General features: G+C 39.4%; 3 protein-coding genes across 20 annotated transcripts; 2 read left to right on the forward strand and 1 right to left on the reverse strand.

Annotated features, from left to right (window-relative positions):
• Positions 1 to 389: 389 nt before the first annotated feature.
• Positions 390 to 2955, reverse strand: LOC6614214 (protein SHQ1 homolog). Its single transcript, XM_002038623.2, has 3 exons — positions 2595 to 2955; positions 2116 to 2512; positions 390 to 2059 (listed from the first exon to the last, which is right to left on the reverse strand). The coding sequence occupies exons 1-3, from the start codon at positions 2858 to 2860 to the stop codon at positions 908 to 910; spliced, it is 1815 nt and encodes a 604-aa protein (XP_002038659.1). The 5' UTR covers positions 2861 to 2955; the 3' UTR covers positions 390 to 907.
• A 294-nt stretch (positions 2956 to 3249) lies between these two features.
• LOC6614215 (phosphatidylinositol-binding clathrin assembly protein LAP) lies at positions 3250 to 16465 on the forward strand. 18 transcript variants are annotated; one of them, XM_032723661.1, is made up of 16 exons: positions 3250 to 3858; positions 6441 to 6583; positions 7035 to 7110; positions 7450 to 7482; positions 7693 to 7795; positions 7861 to 7982; positions 8045 to 8238; positions 8301 to 8437; positions 8790 to 8952; positions 9019 to 9310; positions 9899 to 9994; positions 10501 to 10755; positions 11926 to 12196; positions 12609 to 12708; positions 13864 to 13953; positions 14599 to 16465. In XM_032723661.1, exons 1-16 carry the CDS (start codon positions 3723 to 3725, stop codon positions 14779 to 14781), a joined length of 2394 nt encoding a protein of 797 aa, XP_032579552.1. In that variant the 5' UTR covers positions 3250 to 3722; the 3' UTR covers positions 14782 to 16465. The 18 variants fall into 18 exon arrangements, with proteins under 18 accessions (XP_032579552.1, XP_032579556.1, XP_032579554.1 ...); XM_032723665.1 differs by having other exon boundaries at positions 12004 to 12196; XM_032723663.1 differs by having other exon boundaries at positions 9019 to 9268.
• Positions 16466 to 17362: 897 nt separating this feature from the next.
• LOC6614216 lies at positions 17363 to 19697 on the forward strand. Its single transcript, XM_002038625.2, has 7 exons — positions 17363 to 17582; positions 17642 to 17949; positions 18026 to 18585; positions 18648 to 18794; positions 18851 to 18961; positions 19035 to 19192; positions 19250 to 19697. The coding sequence occupies exons 1-7, from the start codon at positions 17363 to 17365 to the stop codon at positions 19537 to 19539; spliced, it is 1794 nt and encodes a 597-aa protein (XP_002038661.1). The 3' UTR covers positions 19540 to 19697.
• Positions 19698 to 23696: the final 3999 nt, after the last annotated feature.

Here is a 23696-nt window from a genome sequence, read left to right on the forward strand (position 1 = left end):
GTGAGTATGGATAAATAAAGAAAAGATATTAAAACCCAAGCAAATGTATTTTTTATCGCCTTGAACCATCAAAATTGTGTTGAAGATACAAAGTATCTGATCTTCTGAATCAAACGTACTTAAAGTAACAGCATTTAAAATACTGATTAAATATTTGTAAGTAATGAAAAATAACTTCTACTTCAAAAAGCTTACCTATTTGTCAGTTTTCTTTTTAAACGACAGCTTCGTTGATACGAACAGTAAAAAAGTAAATGACTAACGTCGCGTTTTTTAAAAAATATGTATTATCCATTTTATTAGTATTCTCGTTCATACTTCATTTCTTTCTTTTTAAAAGACACTCATACAACATTAACATGTAAATCCTTAATGACTTTTGCCCACAGTGTAGATTAAGTTTGGAGGTTGTTTTCCATTTCCATTTTATTTTATTCATATTTTGTTTTCTTTGCTTGCAGCACCAACAATATCGATAGATGTATATACAAATGCACAACTAGATTTCGCTTTTCAGAATTCAAAATTCAAATGTTTCGTACTCTAATGCCATACTAAATGCTAAAGTTCTGATTTACTTGTATGTGTAATTATAATCGAAGTAATTGTAGAGCAAAGGGGAAAAAATATTCAAATATCTTTTCGCATTTGGCGTGAACAAATCTTTGAGTTTGCTTTTCGTTAAATTATTGTACAATTAAGATTTAAGAAGTTCTTATTTTTGGGTATTTTTGTGTAAACTTACATCATTTACTTGGCTTGGTTTTTAGTTTCGTATTTTACTTTGTTTTAATTTTAAAAGTAATCACTGTTTAGCCTCCGTTCTTTGACATTAAGTTGGTTGTTTTGCTTGTTTGTTTTGGGCAAGGCAGGAGCAGGACTTGCCGGACTCGACATAAGTGGCAATTTATTTGGCGCTGGCTGCTGTCTCACTGTTGCTGCACTGCTCGATGACGCTGTTTCCCTCCGCCTCGCTGCTGGTGGTTGTGGAAGAACTGCTGTTGTCTTCATCCTCATCCTCATCCCCATCCTCGTCATCATCTCCGTCATCATCGTCATCTTCGTCCTCCTCGTCATCCTCATATACAATTTCGTTCTCTATCAGTCGCATGTCCATGTCCATGCTGTAAAAGGAGTCGGTTACGACGCTGTCATCATCAGTGGTAGTCTCGTCCTCCTGTCCAGAAGTATCGTTATCAAGGTCCAGTTCATCATCGCCATGGCCATGCTGCTGCTGCGGTGAGGAACCCTGGCTTCCCGCATCGATGCGCATCTCCTGCATCAGCTCCTTGATCAGCTCAGTCTCAATCTCGGTCACTCCCAGGCCCAAGTGTTGCTTGTTTACGTCCATCAGCACGTTCTTAAGGTTGCGGGCAAGGAGGCGCATGTGCTCATCACTGCAGGCGCTCGGACTGGTCACATATCGAATATAGTCCTCCAAATAGTAGTTGTTGAAGCTATCGCGACTGGGATCACTGCTGGCGAACTGCTGGTGCGTTAGCAGCAGCTGGTTAATTAACCAGTTGCGACCGCCCTTTAAAACTTCTATGGCATCCCGTACACATTGGCGGCCCAACTCGAAGTTGCGGTACAGCGGGTAGGTAATCATTCGACGCAGGAAGGCAACCAGTACGTCCCGATAGTTGTCGAATTGCTCAAAGTAGCAATAAAGCGGGCACAGTATGCTTCGCGTCCAGCCCGATTCACACGTCGGCTCATTGTTCGTCGTCCGCACATCATAGCATATGGCCAACAGAATGCTTATCAACCCGCAATCGATCTCGTTTTGCCGAAAAACGTCGCACGGCTGCTGCTCCCGTGTCTGCATTCGGCTGATGTTGTGCAGCAGATGCGCTTGTTCCTGGGTCATGGAAGTCTCGTAGATTTTCGGTTTGTAGCGTAAAGGATTCTGGTGACCGGACGGAACCTGTAGCTCCACAAAATTTATTTTGTACTGCTCGCGCGAAAAGCGCTTCATCTCATCGACCACGCGCTCTTGTCGCCTTTGGATGGGGCTCATGCGATGTGGCTCCGACACGCGGCACGTGGCTCTGTCCATCTGGAAAAACATCCGTGTTAAGTGTGCGAAAGAGCAGCTAAACCAATTGAACTCACCTCACTCAGGCCCAGCGGTCCGCTGTATTCGCTGGCATAGCCGTATCCAAAATTGTTGGTCAGCTTGTAGGTGCGCTCGTGGTCGTCGAGCTGCAATTGGCACTGATCGGTGATTCGTTTGAGTTTCCATTCCTGGACTTGATGCTGCTTGTTCGGCAAATTGGCACTCAGCGTGGGTAGGTGCAGGAATGCGGCGATGTACTCTTTGCGCCCACTCCACTGCTTGGCTGCATCCCCCGTACCACCGCCTCCGCCTCTTTCTCTGCCGGGTCCTTCCTGGGCACCCGCTGTTACGGGCAGGCAGCGCAGGCAAATTTGGTAGTGATTCTCTGTCGTGTTGAACTTTATCAACAGCGTCTTCAGCTCTCGCAAGTCAAAGGTGCGACGGCTGTGGAATCTGTCCGAAAAGGGAAATAAAAGTACGTAATGATATCTGGAATTTCGCCATTGTGGGCACGCCATTGCCGGATGTGACTCACTTGTACAGCTTAACATCTGCGTAGAAATAAAGATCGTGCGCGTCAACGAATATATCGCAGTTTCTTATGCGATCCACATGCAACGCCTCCGCTTCTGCCACCACCGACCCCGCTCCCAGACCAGACTCCTCACCAGCGGAAGAAGAAGCAGCAGCAGCTGCTGCTGGCTGGGGTAACTTTGAGGACTGATTCAGGACAGGCGGGCGGGGTATGATCAGCGTGCACGAGTTCTCCAAATAACTGTGTGCAATCTGTCCATTCAACATCTTACAATTTTATTACGAGACTGTTGATTGTGCTAACTACTGTTTTTAAGTATAATTTTATTTATTTTAATGACCAGTATGACCGCCTACTCGAAACAAAAAATTCCTGTTGACATCACCATAGTCTACGTTACGTTTGGCTACACTTCCGATAAATCCAGCTACTATTTAAATGCAGTTGGGGAATTTTAAAGGGACAAGTTATGAAAATAAAAAAATTTTGTATCTTAATATTTTCAATTTTTATAATATCATAATTTTCGTAGAGCTAAATCATTATTTTTCATTTTCAGAAGGTATGTGTGAATGTGTTCATTCGTAAGTCGTAACAGCGAACTTCAGCTATTTCGTATTCGCTTACGTTATGGCAATCGATAACTTCCCACCTTATGCCGTAAACTCAAGTCGATAGCACGCGTTAGCTCCACTTTGCGGACGCTTTAGGACATTGCTCATACACTCGCTCCGTTTGCCAGTCGCCATTATCGATTTGTGGCAGAGGAAAAATAGAGAATTAAAAAATCGCGTTTCAGCGTTAGGCACCGGTTAGAGAGCGCATAAATCGCGGTGATAAATTGTGTAGTGATTGTGACGTAGGAACCACTAAATCTTTACCGTTTGTTTAATCGTGAGGCTCGCATAGCAGAGTTTTCCCGTTCGAAATATTCTCAATCAATCAATACCTCTCTGTCTCTCGCTCGCCCCATACGCGTGTGTGTGTCTCTCTCTCCCTCTCTCTGTACTGCTTGCGAGTGTGTGTGTGTGTGTCGGTGTGGTCAGCTCCTTAGGTGCATAATTAAATTAATCAAGTAAATAAAAGCCAGCGAGCGGGAGCAGGAACAACAACAGCAACAGCTTCATCATGACCATGGCAGGGCAAACGATCAACGACAGGCTGCTGGCCGCCCGTCACAGCCTTGCGGGCCAAGGACTCGCCAAGTCCGTTTGCAAGGCCACCACGGAGGAATGCATTGGCCCGAAGAAGAAGCACTTGGACTGTGAGTGGCCCTGTCTATCTCTTTCCCTTGCCCACTCCCTCGGTCTCACATTGCGTAAATCACCGTTACATTTCCTTGTTATCACACAGAGAGAAAAGAGGCTCAGCCTTGTGCTACCTCTGAAAATGTACCCATCCAACACAAAAATATTATTGTTATATTGTTACGCCTTAAAATCCATTTATTTGAATTTACAAACACTATTAGCATTAAAATCTGTTTAGAAATTAACTCAATATTCATCTAGCGATAATGGTGATAAAACTATGTGGAATGAATAATATACTAGAGTATGAATAATATACTGCAAAGAAAATAAAAAAAAATTAAATGTAGCTTAATTATAAAAAACCATTGCCACAGTTAGTACCCGCTACAAAAGTAATTCAGCAACAACATTCAGATGCAACCAGTTCGAGTCTCTTGTCTTCCTCACTCCATCTTCACGTGCCTTTTGTTTTTGTGCGATAAATCACAAAGTTTTCTGAAAACGAAACCACTGATTACGGTCCACAAAGTCCCACAAACATATACCACCACCCACAATTGCATCTGTGGCGCAGCTGCTGGTGTTTGTGGACTCCGTTCGTCATTGATTGCACTCCCCTCTCTTTCTACCAACACACACACTCTCTCTCTCTCTAATGTTACGTCACTTTCCCACGGGTGCACGTGTGTTTGTAGGGGCTTTGAATGGCTTAAAACGCCTACGAAAGCAGGGATTGTTTTTGTCGCGGTGTCATTGCTTGTTAAATTTATACACGAGTCTTCCCTAATTTGCTGGATTTTCTTACACGTTTGAATTTTGCAAATACTTCTAAAGAGCACCATATCTTAACGACATTCCCGTTGGAATCTGGTTTTTTGGCTAGTTTAGCTCGCATTCTGACCCCCTTTTATTTAGCTTGTTGGCAAAACTTTTTTCAGATGACTCATCAGATATGGCTACGAGTAAATGGGAATAAAAGAGGGCAATATTGTGGGGCGTTACTTGCCACATAAACATTGTATTGCAGTTGCCGCAGACCAACTTCCAATATTACCCAAAATTTGGCCACATATGCTGTTTATTCAAGTTGATTACTTTATCTAAAACGCTGTGTTCAATTGACTTACCAAAAGTCTAAATAAATTAAACCTGAGTTAAGACTAAATCCGTACATTTTACAAGCCTTCAGCGGGTAGCATGAAATGTATTTCTTTTATACCTATTTTCATTTTTTTTTTTTGTTAACAACTTTTGTCGTATGATAAAACCAGTTGTATGTTCACGGAAACAACAACACTTAATGAGTTAGAAAACGATTCGAAAGATCCCAGAATATTTAAGCCAGCTACACAAGTGGGCAATAATTATAAAAATTAAGTATCAATGGGCTGCCCTTTTCTACTACAGTGGGCACTCGTTACCCGACAAATTTATTTATTTATTTATTTGAGTATATGGACTGAAACCAGCGATAACTACGCTACAGAAGTCGCCATCAGCTTTTGATATCCAAGCACTGTAACTATCTTCGAAATATATGTGAATCAGTGAATATTTCAAAAAGGGGCTGATACGAATTTTAACTTAATAACTCATTCAAAATGGCTTAACTACTCAGCGATTTCCACATTCTTGTCATAAATAAAGAGACATACCCAGGCCACTGTGCTCGTTAAGAAACTCACCAGTTTCGTTTACAAGGGCCAATCAATTTTCCACATTTACTGTTTATTGAAATTTGTTCTTATTTATGTATGAATGAATCACTGGCCTGGCGCCCGCCAGCTTTTCCAAACAAAATGAAGCAAAAGGCCGGCGAACATCTGCTCTGACATTTGCAATATGCAACGCCCCTCGAATCCCATGCAATTATTCTGCTCGGCGACAAACACTTTCCAACCGAAATGGGGAATTGATTCGACTGGCAACGCATGATAGTAGACACAATGGGATTCAGCGCTTATCATCGACACTTTTCCGTCAGTATTTAGCTTGAATGGCGGCTGCAAGCTGAAAGCGCCGATGATAAGCCAACTACGACTAAGAGTCGCGACCGATAATGGGACGCAAAAAACAAGATGATTAAATTTATGGGTGGTTCGGTCTTACAGCTCACAAGCGAACACAATAATAATAATAATAATCTTTACAGAAACATTGTTGGTTTCTAAAACAGATAAATTGACTCTTTAAGTATGCTCAAGCTTCTCAAACATGCAAACATTTGTTGTTTTGCTTATAAGAACGGAATTTTTGTAAAAAAAATATACTGTTGATTAAATCTTGGGAAAACTAACTTATAGTTGTCGGTAGTAATTTCGAATTTGTGATTGATTTTTCCAAGAAATGTTTGGGAAATGAATTATCAAGTCAAAAGTAAAGTTGAGTTGAACGTATGTAAAAAATTTAGGAAATGTTTCACTAATCGAAAATAACAAAAAAACGTTCTTCATTAATTAGTAATCCACTGTATGGATGAGAAAGCTTTGCTAAAAAAAAGGATTTAAAATTATTTTTTTAAATCAATGTAAAATGTTAAATTCTTTTGTGCTTGCGTTTTAATAATAAAGGTATTTTATTTATTTAATTTCAGATTTGGTGCACTGCACAAACGAGCCGAATGTGTCGATACCTCATCTGGCCAATTTACTTATCGAGCGTTCACAGAATGCCAACTGGGTCGTCGTCTACAAGTCGCTGATAACCACACATCATCTGATGGCATATGGCAATGAGGTTTGTATTTGTGCATTTATCGGTATCTAGTGTTTGTGCGAAGCTTAGGGGCGTATTACAAATAGGTTTTTACTTTCATTTAAGCGTTCGAACTGAGGTAATCTATTTTGGTTGATTTGATATACAGATGAAAAGGTCACGTACATCATGAGATTCTTATCATTTGGCTTCTTTTAGCTTTAATGGTAACTAATTTCTGGGGAATTACTCTTTTTGGTTGACCTCTGACTAAGCTTATTGACATTTACTTTAAGTTTCTGTTCGTTCAGTTTTATTTCTTAGATATTTATTTGGTCACACAGATAGTGGTCTTCAATGAAAAATAAATAAATAAATAAATGTTGATTTTTCAACATATCAACTTTAATAGATCCCTCCATTTTATTTGCAATTTATAATTATCTTAATAAAATTTAACAGCATTCTTATTGTTTTTCCTACATCTTTTCAGCGGTTTATGCAATATCTTGCCTCTAGCAATTCTACATTCAATCTTAGCTCCTTTCTGGACAAAGGAACTGTACAAGGTATAACGAAGCCACCCTCTTAAACTCCCAAATTTTTGTTTCAAACGCATTGACTATATTCAATCGATTTACCTATTTCAAATTATTAACTAATACCTACATTTTGATCATTCCTCTTTCATTCTATCTTTCAACTCATGCGAATGCTGCGCGAACGTTTGGCTTGATCATTTGTACTTTTATTTAATTAACAACAATTTCTAAACCAAAAATATTAATACCGAAATGCGCTGCTTACTGACCTACATACCGCACACTACATGCTGGCTAACAACAACTGAAAAATGCAATTATCCAAACTAAATATTCAAAATCAAACAATATGAACCTTATATACAGATGGTGGCATGGGCGTTCCTGGTGGCAGAATGGGTGAGTATTATACAGAAGCTACTTTCCAACTTTCCTTATTTGGCTAGAGGCGTTGAATTCCTTACTGGTTGTTACTAAAATTTGTTTTACTTATGATTTAGAGCGAAATTAACTAACCAAAAGACCATTCTTCTTAAGTTTCGTATTTGGCATTGCCCAAAATTTGTGTGACCTATATTAGACCTATACTATAATTTGCCATATCAACAGGTTACGATATGTCTCCCTTTATTCGGCGCTACGCCAAGTATTTGAATGAGAAATCGCTCTCCTATCGAGCCATGGCCTTTGACTTTTGCAAGGTCAAACGTGGGTAAGTAACGCCAGCTCACATTTAATTGTCATCTGATGGATTTGTTTCGCAATCTATCATTTTAGCAAAGAGGAAGGATCGCTACGCAGCATGAACGCGGAAAAACTTCTAAAGACTTTGCCAGTTTTGCAGGCACAATTGGATGCACTTTTGGAGTTCGACTGCCAATCCAATGACTTGTCCAATGGTATGTACCATATATATTTCCAAATTAAATTGTAAAATTATAACGAATTGCATATTTTTCAGGCGTCATCAATATGAGCTTTATGCTCTTGTTCCGCGATCTCATACGATTGTTTGCTTGCTACAATGATGGCATCATAAATTTGCTTGAAAAATATTTCGATATGAACAAGAAACATGCCCGCGATGCGTTGGATCTTTACAAAAAGTTCTTAGTGCGCATGGATCGTGTTGGAGAGTTCTTAAAAGTGGCTGAGGTAAGAGTTTTCATATATATATATTATAAATCAATTTCATTTGCCTTATTCTTCGCTTCCAGAATGTGGGCATTGACAAGGGTGACATACCCGATTTGACCAAGGCGCCCAGTTCGTTGTTAGATGCTTTGGAGCAGCACTTGGCCACGCTTGAGGGTCGAAAAGTATCCGCTGCTAATACTCCTACACAGTCATCAAGGTTTGTTGATCTAATTCTAAGCAATCAAACTCCGACATCTATCTATTATTATAATTATTCTATTATTTGTTAAATGCTAACATAATTTAATCATTGGTTTCCTACTAACAACCACTTGTAATTTTTCATTTTATACAAATTTTATAATGCAACATAAAATAATAAGAGAAATTATGTAAAATTTGGCAAGGAATAATGGATAGTTCACGAATTATTTTAGTTCTTATTGTATAAAGATGTAATGTATCAATGTATTATTTGCGATATATTTTTGACATTCTTTTCTTTTGTTTTTCTATGATTTTCCTTGGTTATTACGTTGCACCTGATTTTGATGGCTGGGAAACATTAGTAATCAGCGTAATGTAAAATCCGCTGTATCTGCCCTGTCTTCCACCAGCTCGGCATTTGGTACTGCAGCTGCGTCCAGCAAATTTGATACCACCAACGGCATTGACGAGCAGCTTAAAGCCCAGGTTTTGGCCGAAGAGGAGGCCGCTATGAACCAATACAAGGTGAGTTCATTGTGAGCATTATCCGTATAAATCACAAACTAATTAATTCATCTATCTGCCTGTTAGTCCAAGGTGTCGTCGCCCACTAGCAGCGGTGCTGCTGGCGCTAGCGCTGCACTAACAAATCCATTTCTATCGTCGCCGCCAGCCGCGCAGGCTGGCCAGCCGATAGTTGATCTGTTCGGTGCCGCGTCGGCGCAGCCCGCTGCTGCTGCAGCAGCCACCAAGGCCTCCGACGATCTGCTGCAGTTGGGCAATCCTTTCGCGGACATGTTTGACGCCAGCGGCGGCGGAGCAGCTGCTGCAGGAGCCACAGGTGCTGCACTCAATGCCAATAATTTGTGGATGCATAATAATGGTAGCATGTTATAATTTTCTTATTATTTCGTCCTAAGTTCTTGTTTAGCGATTACGATATGAGTTACATTTATTTTGTGCTGTACATAGGTAACAGTCGTTGTGTAAGTGTAGTGATCTTACGTATTTATGTTGTCGTACTCTAAAAATCAGAGCAATGAGGAGCGCACTTTATAGGCGCTCTAGACGCCCCTCACCCTTTGTCTGTCTTCCTATCACTTCAGCTTAGACGTCTGTTTGCACAAGTTTTCATGCATCATTATCCATAACTGAAATCATAATGGTATATTTTGTATCGATTTAATTATTTACCATAATTCTTTTTGTAAGTTTTGATTTTTTTTAAATTCTTGTCTAATGTATTGTTACTCTTCATTTTTTCATCACTGTTTTTTTCCAACCTGAAACTGTAATGACAACATCTTCAACAACGATACCGAAAACAACTCCTCGGTTACGAAAACCAAACCAATCGCAAATCTTCCAAAACACGCCAACGACCATCGCCCACTGTCCACCGCCCACACTACACCCAACTAAACTGAGACAAAACCACCAACAAATTTCAAAATAAAACAAACAAAAATAGGTTTCAATGGCGCATCAGTTTCCTCCGCTGCTGCTACAAATGCATTCGTTTCCGATAGTAATTTCTCATCCGTGTTTGGTAATACGGAACCGGCAGGTAAGTCACTCAATAGTCTACAGTCTTCATTCATTCCTAACTGCAAGCTACAATCTAAGCCTAAGAATACATATTTGAATACTTAATATGCAGTCACTAACAAAATGCTTATGATTTACTAACTATTCCAAATTGAGTGAAAATCGGAGTGGTTCCTTTAATTTTACTAATTGGTAAAGGCAATAACAATGCTAGTACTATCATCCAACCTTGGTGTGTTTGAATTATACTGAAATAAATGTAGCATGTAATTTAATATGCCTGATTGATTTTTACTTTTTAAACATTTTAAACAAAAAGTTAAGAAAATTCTTTGTTGCATATATATAGGAATTTTTAAAACCGGATCAGAAATATGCGTGATGATGTTAGAAACCCTATTCCTTACCTGTATTCCTCAATGCTAGTTTTTGAATCATATTCGGGCTTTTATTAATTTCCTTTTATTTTTTAATGTGTTTATTTTAATCGTTATCCTCTGAATGTTTGCGTTAAATTTTACACAGCTTCGACGTCGTTGCCAAATCCATTTTTCGATGATATGTCGTTGCCCCAAGTCCCACTCGCTGCTGAATCTGTTGCTGCGCCCTTTGGCAACAATATCAATTTCATGGATCAGCAGCTGCAGCAACAACAGCAAGCGGCTTTATATGTGCAACAGCAGCAGCAACAACAGCTGCAACTACAGCAGCAGCAGCAACACCGGCCGCAGCAGCAAGCGATATTGCCACCTTCCATGTCTGCAGCTCAGTTTCCACCAGGTGAAGATTAGCAGCTCCTCGCCGCAAAACGAATACGAAAACAAACCCATTAAACACACGCATATGTTCCTCCGCGTGCTTTGTTTTTGTACAAAGCTTGATCCATCAGTGGCTTGTAGTGCTGCAGCGTACACTGACTTTTCTATCTCAGCATCCAAGATCTCCTGAGCTTTGCGCCCAGTGCCACAGATGCTAATCCACACCAAACAGAACACGCTTTTCCCTCTGTTGTCTGCTCGTGTTTTGTAGCTATTTTATAAAGTTGAACTGTCTGCAATCGAATATAAACTCGTCTCGTAATTGACAAGAATGCTGCGTTGTTGTCTAATTAGTTTTAATTTATTTTTTGGAAAAAAGTATTTAATGTGTGTTTCAAGTGATAACTGTGTGATAAATATTCTTTTGATTTACGCTTAAATTAAAAAATTTTGAATTCAGGTCAACTAATTCTAGAGTCAAATTATCCATTTGCTATTTGACACTAAACTTTTAACATAACTATCAGGACTTATTTACTATGATATAATGCTTAAATAACACTAAACAAAACGCAAATATTTCATGACCAAAAAACTATTCTGCTTTGGTAGCTTTTGTAAATAATCTTACGTCTGTCATGTGTTTGTAAATAACAACCTATTATTAATCCTACATATTTCAAAAATCATTAGAGATCTGTAAATCCCAAATCTTTATATATACAATGCAATTTCATGTTATTTATTTTGTAAATGTTATTTTTTCTCTTTTTCTCTCTCTTATGTTCTTATGTACTGAACGTAAAAATCAAATCAAAATATCAAAACTAAAAACAAATTTACATTGTATCATGTTAATGTTGGTGGCACAAATACATATTGTACACATAAAATCTCAACAAAACGCTAAAACATATTTGTGTGTTTTATGATTACGCTGGCAAAACGAAAAAAAAAACTTATAAACGAATTAAAACCGAAATATCGAATATCTACGGCAATCGAACTCAACGCTAACTCGACAAACATCAAAACCAATCCCCTGGGCTCATCGGCTTCATTGTTTATGCATATCTACCATATATATATACCAATGTGTTTGTCTCTGTGTATAAATGTCTGCTAAAAACGGTGCATTGGCTATGGCTATCCCCAAACAACCATGTCGTCTGAATTGTAAAAACATATCAAGGCTTCGATGCCTTGGGCGACGTCCTCAAGCCGGCCTCGGCCAGCAACAACAGCAATCAAATGAACGTTGTCGCCGCAGGTTACTCCAGCAATAGCAGTTCGATCCTAGCGTTACAACAGCAGCAGCACCAGCAGCAACCCCAGCAGCAACTGCACCAGCAGCAACAGCAGCAGCCACCGGCTGGCACTGGAAAGATAATAACCGGCGACTTGGATAGTTCACTAATGTCACTCGTTGATAACTTAAATATTAACAAAACGGCAAGTGCAAAGTGAGTAGATCGAGCCAGTAAACTGACGATTGTGTGTGCGTGCGTTCGAAAGCGAAGCCAAACCAAACCAGAATGTTGATCAGAATCCATGTTGTCACATCCCTTCCAGTTCATTCGCAGTAGATAACTGAATCGTGTCGATTTCGATCGACTAAAGATCAATTTGATAAGCCATGTTCCACTTCCGAAGAAACACGATCCTTTGATGATCCCTTACCATTGATCCAATACCATTCCGAACTGACCCTTCCATATTCATGTTCCATACGTGTACATAATATCCATCCACAAAATGGTTCGAAATCACGCAGAAATCTATTTAGATAACCAAAAAAAAAAATCCAAAATTCAAATGCCGTGTTCATTGACGTCGTCTATATATCATTACTCTCTTACCCCATTATTCTCATAGACCCGTGCAATGGAATTCACCTAAAAATACAGCGAAACCAGGTGCTAATTGGACACCCCAACCAATGGCGGCTACTACTGGTGCTGGCTATCGTCCAATGGTGAGTTTTGCCTACTCTAAATCTTCTGTCTACCGAACTCTACTCTACTCAAAAACAATGAATACCAATCGAAAGAATCTACGTTGCCTCGAATTTGTTCAAATTTAAGAAGTGACTAAAACAAATGATTCGAATACACTAGAATTTGTGCCGAAGCAGAGACAAAAAATAATAAGAAATATAACAATGCCAGAGAAGAAAACAAACGACACATTTCTTTACTTATGTTAATGCATTGTTTTTTCCTATCATTTTCTAACAATTTTGTGTCACCCAACACCTTAGGCTACACTTTATGTAAAGTACACTATTTTACCTAATTTAATGTGAACTATATTATCAAAATTAATGTTTATTTACCAATTGCACAATCCGTATAAATTTACAACTTGAGCTACTTGGTTTCCTTGGTTCTCATTACATTTTTGATCTGTATGACCGTTTTTTAGCTTGCCTAAAATTGTCTTGATAAGATTTAAAGTAAATTATTATAATTAATATGTCTTCATCGTGTCAATCACCTTTCAATTTCTAAGTGTTTTTTAATTTTGTATATCATAATTGCAAATTGGATGACCAAAACAAATCTCAAATCAAGTGTGCGGGTTGTAAGTTTAACTTTATTTTGTCCACACATATCCTTGACCCTAGTTTCCACACACCCCACCGTAAACTGCAGAATCACAGCAAACAGCACTAGATCATAAGCACTAGGGCATCCTGGAGAGAAGGGCTACGACGGTGGGTTTTATGCCTCCACAAACACAAACACGCAGGCCAAATACGACAAGACACATATTTCCATTTTATAGTTTTAATTTCTTTTATTTGAATTTTTAATTTGCATTTTAACGGAGTATATATAAACTATCAACTTCTTTCTTTTCTTTATTTTATGTTTGCTTTATATCTCAACTATCCCAACGCATACCGCAAAATCGAAATCGAAAATCGTTAACCGAACCGAATCAAATTGAATCACAACTAAATATATATTGAATCCAATCAAACAAACAACAACAAACGAATCACGTATGACCACTCACGCTGCGCCTGTGCTAATGCTGTCTGTGTGTGTGTGTGTATGTGTGTTTGTGATATATCAATATATATTCTATCAATATGCCTATATATATACCAATATGCAATACGTAGGCACATGGCATGACCGTAAATCCTGCGCCAATCACAATCAATCATCCGTATATACATGCTAGTTATCCTGTAATGCCAAATTATATGCAGGTAAGATGATGCCGAAACGAACGAAATGAAACATTACAAGAAACCATTACAATTACTCAAACAGAATGAAAGATTATAAATAAATATAATTTTGGGTTTGCCCTGAGTTGCCGTTTTCCTTAAATCAAGAAATTCTTTTAGTTTTATTTCCTTTCATTTCGTTTAACAATCGAACTTCTATCATCTACAGCACTATAACGTATAAATGTGACCTATACGCCACGAACTTCCTTCTAACTTGCCAACAATTCCCACTTGGTGACCAGTAACAAGCGTTTTCCATGCCCCTCCTCTATGGCCACCGTCTCTGAACTAAATTGCATTACTATCTTGCATTCGTATCCGTTAAATTATTATTTAAATCTACATATTTAAGTTTAGTAGACATTCAGTTCTTAATGGAGTTACTATTTCACTTGTCTGTAGAGCTCACCACCTTCCGTATGATTCCATGTAGCAACTGTTTGCCAAGCTCACGGCGGCCCCCCTCCTATAAGCCCAAACGACTACTATTTTCCTGCCACTGATTTTGTAGTATTGCGTCTGTCATAGCAGTTAATAAGTATTCCCTCCTCCAGTGCATGAATTTCAATTGAACAGACATTTTATATTCGCTTTTAACGCCTTTTTTAACGACTCTTGTAGGGAATGCCGGTGATGGGACAGCCAAGTATGATGGGGGGGCAGGCAGCAGCCCCTTTGACTGGGGTGCCACCGACGATGATGGCGGCGCCGCACAGTAATGCAACGGGCATCATGCAACCCATCCAGCCAACGCAGAATGGCAGCAATAAAGGCGTCCCACTCGACCCATTTGGTGCGTTATAAGCGGTCCAGAAGGAGCTCATACGTGCAACCCACTCTCACCACTCACTCACTCAGTCTAAGCGCTCTAACCTCATAGACGGAAAACATCAAACCACACTCACAGACACAAATGCGTAATGAAATATTAAATAAACCAATAGCTCTATATATTATATAAACGTGGAAGTGGAAATTAGGATCTTGAAACTGTTTACACGATGCTACAGAAAACATATATAAAGTTTATGGAAAAAGCAGCAGCAATAGCAAACACAAATGAAACGGAAGCAGATAAGAAAATTATATTATAATGTTGAACATTGAGCAAAACACGAAAAATGCTATATACATACATATATACATATATATATATTTATATTATTACTATTTAAATGAAAACAAATAAGTTTGACTATTTATATGTATACACCAATTTATATACTATGCTAAAACGAATGAAGAGAAGGTAAAAGCAAAAACGAAACAATTTCCATCAATAGCTAAAGGAAAGTAGCCTATGTGAAATATACCTATGAACTTTAAGATAAGTCTTTACAAAACCTGTAGTTGTGTCCTACGCCAATCACTAAAAACATACACGTTGAATTATCTAGTGGAACTATGTTAACTGTCTCAAAGCAGAAGATCGAACGAACATGAAACCGATTCAGAAATGATATTTTCAAACGCAGTCCAAGTGCTTGCACAGCTTAACGTAATCATTTGCAATATTTTAATCCGTCTATCAATGTTTTTCTGTTATTTTTAGTCATTTCTTGTGACTAAATACCTATTATACGTTTTAAAGTGTTGTTAAGCAAGTTATGATTTGTTGAACGGCAAATAATTGTAAATGCATTCCAAACTAGCTTCAATTTTGTCCAAATTTAATTTGCGAAGGCGAAAACATTTGTAATTATTAAGTATTATTTAACAACCAATTCAAGCAACGCTGATGTAAAATGTGTTGATAATATGTTTAAATTCTAGAAAAAAAACCGCAACGTTTATTTAATATGTGTTATACTTTAGTGCGTACGTTGTGTTAGAAATTTATTTAATTGCTTCTAGTATTCGATACAAAACTGACATCATATACGTGCATAGTTCATTTCAAGAATGTGTATATAAAGCATAAGACGTGTGTGTAGAAGTTTTCCTACAACGCGGCAAGCTGAGCTATGTTTAAATAAAATTTATATGAATTATATAAAAAATTTATTTTTTATTATTTTTTATTTTGTGCTGCACTGGAATTAATTGCCAAAATCAAACAAATTAATTGACTTCCAAATTTTTCATCAACTCCAACCCACCACCCCCTTCAGTGAGTAATTTTTGATGGTTCAAAGGTTTCTTCAACTATCTTCACATTCCAAATGCTTAAAATTCTGTCGCTTTATAACTCCCATTAGTGGGAGTCGCCGGTCCGCCATGGCCATGAATTCTTCAAGATTATATAGCAGTAGCTATAAGCAACACCGTCAGCTTTTCGCTGATACCCTTCAAAATTAATCACATAAGCAGAAAAGTACGCTATATTTTTGCACCAGCCAAAATGCAATTTTATTGCTCACCAAAGTAGGCAACAATTTAGTGGAGAAATCAAATAAGAAGGTTGACCAGGACTTGTGGCATGTCCTACTTTTGGAATAGGTGGGTCAACTCTCGTAGGCAAACAACAACGCAAATGCAATAATCGTTAGATGCAAACAATCATGTATGGAATTTTCATTAAAGCTAAAGCTAATGTAAACCTAAAGCCCCGAACTCGAATCAATGTACATTTAGCAAAATTATACACTCGAAAATTACAAAAAAATGTTTTATGACAATATATATACGCTGGTGTTTGAGCTAAACTATACTCATACTTAGGACTAACTAACTTAAAACTACACTTACTGTCTACACGACGCATACGTTTAGAACTTGCAGAACTAAAATTATTAGAAAATTGCGACCACTTGAATATGATTCTAATGAATCGAAGTAAAAGGGTTGATAGGCAGTGAGACATATTTGGCCGACAATTTGCAGAGAAGCGTGCTTAGAGGGTTGGCTTACCAAATCGAATGTATCTTGTAGATAACCATCGATCGTGGAATGCAGAATATCTACAACTAAGAACTATTTATGTTTGAATCAAAGTGTTACTACGTTTCTATTAGTTTGTGTACTCTCTCTCATAAAAAGAACCCCTATTACAAATGAATAAGAACGCATAGAATATAAATGACATTTTTGTCGCAATGAATTCTTACAATTCGATCCAATCTCATGGAAATGCAAACTACTCGAGTATGTAATATGCACACATTCTCATAAAATAGGAGTAAAATATATTGTGTATTATTACAAATTATGTTGAAACAAACCCAACTCTAAAACAAAACAGAAATGAAATGTTAGTGCAAAATAAATGTGTAAAACAAAAACATATTTCGTTCATTTTGTATTATTCTTTGGAGTCGGCGTCTATGATAGTGTCAAACATATAGTTTTCTTGAATTGATCACATCCACACGAGAATCGAAGGTGCAATAGGCTTCATCATATCATCTTTTTAGCGAAGTGCCCCCAAAGCTACTAACCACTCAACATGCCGCCGTGTACTTTGCGCCAGAGAGGCATGGCCTATATACCACGTCGGGACAAGAACCGGGAGAAGGATGTCCTGGCCCCCAAGCCCGTGCATCCGCGCTCCTTGAGATTTCATGGATTCTTTGGCATGTCGTACGTGCATCAGCATGTGATGGTTGATGAGCGATGGACCCCCAATTCCCTAACCGAGCAGTTCAAGGGAATGACCGACTTGTTGAGTAAGATGTATCTTTCTGGCGTATATCTAGCTCTTTAAAGATAGAAATATACTGAACAGCGCGTCGTTTGGTGTTCAAGAACCATGAGTCGAAGGCCAATCGCCAGCGGTACTTTCGAGAGAACAAGCGCTTAAAGTTGCAATGCCGCGATGGTCGCACAAAATTGCAGAATATCCTGATCAATGACAATACCCATAAGATCCGTAACTTTCTCATCAACCATAAGCCGCTGCAGAGACTGTACCAGAAGATGCCAATTCACTTGGTCGTGGACAACATCAATCAGCGAACTTTTGTGATGAGAAAGGAGCGGGATCGTTTGGAGTTTCGCTTGGATCAGTTGAAGCAGCATTACAAGGAACAGCTGGTTGGTATAATTATAATATCATTTTTGTTCTTTGTTAATTTTTCTTTAACTGTTACCTAAAATTTTATTGTGATAGCTGCGTAGAGCACTTTTGCAGAATCGCATCAAGTACCAGAACGAATTTATTCTCGACGAGGAGCTGAAGTCACGAGTTTTTCTAAAGAAGATTGAAAATTCGAATGTGCGCCTAAAGGCGATCAAGACGATCAACAATACCTATAAAAAGATGATACAGGTGCTCGTTCATGACGAGATCTTCTATGAACCCATCTTGCGCTCCCTGAGCAGTGACATGGATGATCAATCAAACTTCATCAAACATATCCTCTTTCTGGGCATGCCGGCGATCGCGAAGTTCAAGGAGTTGAACGATGAGTTCCGAAACATGGAGGAGAAATCCCGGAAAAACCTGCAGCATAAATTGCAAATGCTGTCCGCTTTGAAGAAGCCGGCAGGTACATCGATTGTTAATTTCAACAAGCCCAAGGAGGCGGCTCCTACGACGAATCTGAAGCGATATGTTCGGGAAACTCAGAGCATGATGATCCTAAAACTGGAGCTAAAGGCTGTGGAAAAGACAATCAAGGAGGTGAAGTTTGTAACACTCTGTTCGCAGGCCAAGGAAATTTATCCACGGTGTGTAATTGTAGTGTATTGTATTTGTATAAGAATGCCATCTATAACCATGTATATTCCAGAATGAAGAGCCAGGTGGACAACAATGATAAGCTGCATCGTATGATTGTCAATGACATGTTGGCTCATGAAATGCTGGAAACCAAAATGAAGTGCGCCAGTGTCTTGAAAGGAGTGCTGATCAACAATCTCTCAGAGGAAGAGATTAAGTAGGTAAAAAACTCCATCATTAACAATTTTCTAACCATTCTAACCTGGTTTTTAGTCGCTTGGAGCGCATTAAGGACCTAAAGAAAACGCTTCAGAATGACATCCAATTCGAACAAGATACTTTGCAACATCTTAAGAACAGAGCTGATGCATATGTTTTGTTAAGGTAAGTAGCTTTTTTAGTTCTTATAAAATAAGCAAGCATTTGCCCTAGTTGTTTTTAATCATCTTGATTTCAGAGTAAGCATTTGGAATCTTTTGGAGATCCTGCGTCACATTGATCGCCAGCCCAAATTACTGCGTGCCCAGTATCCCAACTCGTACTTGAAGCTCCCGTTGCTTAAATTCGAAATGCTGAACATGAGGGCCGCTGCCCCAGAGATTTTCGAGGAGAATAGTTGAGCAACGTCCACAATTAAAAAGTAGCCAGTAATCTAACCCACTCTGCCCACAGTTGATAACATAATGCATATGGTGAAGCGTAAGATCTACAAGCTGATGAAGGCCTATGCAGTTGAGCTCAAACCGGCGACCATCAAACGAAATGTCGAGGAATACCATGCCGACTTCCTGGCCAGCCTAGATATGTACGAGCCCGTGGACAATGAAGAGCAGGCTCCAAATGCTCCCGAGGATGACATCCTGCAGGAGAACAAGACCATGGCCAATGTGCCCAACCGAAAACAAATCAAGGCCCAAAGTGCCAAGCTTGTGGAGGAGCTAGCCAAGCGGGATGAAATGTAAATGTTTTGTTAGGTATTCGAGTTGCAGCTGTTGCAGATAAAATTTTAAGTAACTTAAATTTTGCATGTTAACAAAAAACAATTCAAATTGCCAACAATTGGTGGCTGCCAAAAAATAAAAAATCGTGAGCCTTGCATTGGCGAAATTCCAAAACTGAAGGCGCTGCTTCCCAGTAGTCAACTTCATATAATTGATCCATAATTGCAGCAAACGTTGCTTACTTTGCTGGGATCTATCTTGGATTGAACCAAGCTCGATTGCTTCAACTTTTGGCTTTTGTCGACGCCCTGCTCTTTCAGTGGTAATAATTCGGGGGAAGAATTATAGTTCCATTGCCTCATCTTATAATTTGGGAGTTTTCCCAGTTTGATTTGTGGGTTGTGCAAGGTGTGAATACTGTGGATAAACCTTCAGCTTTGAATGCAAACAGCCTTCTATAGATTAATCCGCATTCGTTGGGCATATTTCGGACGGTCTCTGAATGCATCAATAGAGCCATTAATCATTTCCTGGCCACTCCACAGCGATTTCCTGTCAAGTCTTTTTCCCAAAAAGGTCAGTGGTTGTCATAAAAGTTTACTCGCTCAGCAGTCCACCGAAATGATGTTGACTGGATGGATGGGCTGGTAATGGCCCGTCATTTTTCTGACTTAGAGAGGAGCGCGCACGCTTCCATTCCGATCCGCGGTACACTTGCGGACAACCTTCCTATCTATCTGCACTGTTATATCTGCGTACACGATATCACGCCGACTTCAAGAAAGTATATAAGCCTGGCGCACGGGAGCACGCGAGCCCATAAGCCGCCAAATGAGGTTATGCAAGTCTCACATTACTCGCGGGCCACCATGTTTATTCATATCCACACACTCGAACATATTCACGATGCGGTTATTGTCATTGTTCCCCCCACCGAAAAGCCAGACAAATTGGGTGTTGGAAGCGCTTGGGCCAAGCGAAGGTGATGGTGTTTCGGTGGCTGCCCTTAAGAGTTAATTTTTTGGTCAACTTTCGACCAATTTTCTGTAGTGTACAAATATTTTGAATAGTTGGTGCTTTGCGGTGAACTTGTTGTGCAAATAACGTAGGTAAAAAAAAAGGTTATCTTACAATAGAGCATCACGAAGATATTCTGTGCATTCGCAGTAGTTTTTTGTATTATTTTTGGTCCAAATCAAATACACTTAAATAATTAAAAACATATCCATTAAAGGCCAATGCATAATCGAAATAATAAATCACAGATTCACGGAAATACCCAGAGCCAAAATCAATTTATCCCATTGGGCGATGAGAATAATTATACTCAAGATCAATCAATTAGGTCAATTTGTTATGGGGGTTTCTTCTGGTCTGTCAATCAAAACAATCTTTTACTTTTTGGGAGCTTATTACCATTAAAAGGTAGCTTTTAGGTTGAAATCTGGTCACTGTTTCACATGAACCACTCCAGAATCAGCTATGTGGTTGGCCCTAACAAATGGCTAATTTGAACGTAGTAAATCTTCATAAACGAAACAATTGGCCAGGCTCCTCAAACCCTTTTTAAAATAGTCAAATCCTATTTAACCCGTCACTTTGCACTCTTGCCCCAAAACGACGACGTGGCCGTTCAGTTCCTGTAGTCATCGTTCAAACGGTAGCACGTTGCAACATTTCAAGAAGCCACAACCCACCGGCAGCCGCTCAGTTGTCCAATAATTATGAACCTTCTTGGCTGTTGGCGGCAGTTTGTGTTTGAAATTATTCGCATAGTAGCCCAGGCATCGTGGCATCAACAATTGGTAGTCAGTCAACTTAACGCGGTCTGCGAAACTAGCCAATTTCTGTTCGCTTCTGCCGGCTGAGTCGTGGCCAAAGTTTTTCTTTCCTTTTTCTTGCATTGTTCAATTTGTAAAACGAAGACGAACTGCTGGGAGGAGGAAGGAAATATGTAAAGGAAAATGCCTGTGACGAAACGGTGTTACCCTAACTGATAAGAATTAATAAGGTATATTATGATTTGCCACTTAATTACGTTTTTAGAATTTGTTGCACATCTTAAAAGATCGATAAATAATTTTTCAGTTTCTCACATTTGACCACCTCTTCGGTATCTTAACAATAGATTATTATTTTTGTTAGAACGTAACATTTATGAAATACTTTTGAAAGGAAGTACCTATGGTCTTATACCCTTAGCGAGGGTATAAATGTAGGATTTACTGCATTGCATGCAGCACCCCAGGAAATTATCTTGTCAATGGCTGCGCTTCAATTGCAGTCCAGCTATTGTTGGGCATGGTCCTCGTTTTTGGGGTCCGGGGCCAACTCCTCTGCATTTGACTTGGCCTGAGATGGACAGTAGCCCGGACCTGGCTGGCAGTTCCCTTTTTTTCTGGGAGCTCGTTTTTGAGGTGTGTTTCTCTCTAAAGCGCATGATCCCAACCATATTTCTTCTTCATTTGCTGGCATAATTTACATATGGTTATATAAGCTAAATTCGGGAAGGCAGCAGGGGTAGAGGGTATCTATTGCAAAACTCGGCTCCAACTGATGCGGCATGTTTTATTTAATTGCCAACGAGTCATACCAAGAAAAGCAGCCCAGAGAGAGACTCCAAAGTCGAGGAGTACACGTGTACCCGTTAACATCGATTTCAACCGACTATCCATCCATTTATATATTCCCCTGCAATTGGTGATTTGTATAGGGCAGACAGTTTTGTCTTTTGTTCGTGGTCAATGGGTGCGTTTAGGTTTCCCCTTTCAGGTGGCCCAGCATGGGGCCTGAAAGTAGGTATCCATAAGAAATTATGTTTGGTCTTAGCAATTATCTTTAATCTACTCAATTAAATTGGGCATGCTCCAAATAATTTATTCAAATTAATTGGGTTGGCTAGAGGTAATGTCTTCTAGAAGACATCAAAGTAGCGATCAATTTGGTCATTATTTCACCTGTAGAAGAACAATATCAACCAACAGGTCCAACTCTTTAGTAGACTAACCCATTTCTTCGGCCCAGAAACCGGCTTCAGTCGCTAACAGAAAATAAGTTATAAATAAATCTGTGTCACTGGCGGATCGGAGCACAAGACAATAGATGGATGAACAAAACCATCGCTAAATAAATACCCCTTAAGTCATTGAAGATTATGCAATTTATAGGAGTAAATGAAAATATCAAACACGCAAGCAAGCGAGAGATTCAATACAAAAGACTTGGACAACAAACTTGTTTTGGTTCTAGGCGCAGAACACGTTTGGCCGAAACTCGGCGGAACTTTCCCAGCGTCGGAAGACTTTTGGCCGAACTGTAAATTTGCCGGCATGCATATTGTAATAGTGTCACTTTGTCTTGGCCCAGTCATCTGCCTAATTAACAAAGCTTCATAAATATTCAGCAAATCGTAGATAAGAACATCTGCCAGTTGCCCGAAGTCCCAGAGTTGCACGTTCCGTTCGTGTTGTGCCGCCATTAGGGCTTGAAGCTCGAAGCCTTTTATTCTCGGAGTCTCTGGCCCAGAAGTGTTTTGAAATCACTCTCTATAAATATGGATTTCCCAGGAGCTAGCTGTGAGAGCTTTTTGCCGGGTCTTAACCGACTAAGAACCGATTATTTTAATTAAATTTTATTAAAAAAGATAAAAGACCCCACGCCCACATGCCAATGGCAAAACAAATGCCCGAAAATATATTCTTTTATACCGCTGTTAGTGCAATTGTTTTCCTAACCAGCTGCTGCTGTTCTATGCAAATGTTCCAAACTTATCTTCCCGGCAATTATACAGCTGCACTTATCAGCCATGTTGGCTAGAACACGGCCCGTTCCGACCTCCAACGACCCCGGGCATGGATTCCAGCCCAATCCACACCCCGTCCACGGACTTGCCCTTCGAGAAGTCACTGCAATTGTTCGCTTGGAACGCGATAATGCAAACATTAGACACTTCATTTCATTTGGTTTGGTCTGCCGTCGCGTCTGCGCGGCTTTCAATACCTCAATTAACCCATCATGGGCATGCGCAGCTTCTGTCTGCGGCTTTGTTTTGCGTTTGTTTGTTTGGTTTGGGCTTTGTTTTGACTTTGCATCTGCGAGATGCCTATCGAGCCAACACTTCTACGTCGATCTACAACTTGTGAGATCCCAGATTGTTGTCGGTGGCTCGTTATGACTCG

Source organism: Drosophila sechellia, chromosome 3R, assembly GCF_004382195.2.
Source record: "Drosophila sechellia strain sech25 chromosome 3R, ASM438219v1, whole genome shotgun sequence".
Lineage (NCBI taxonomy): Eukaryota > Metazoa > Arthropoda > Insecta > Diptera > Drosophilidae > Drosophila > Drosophila sechellia.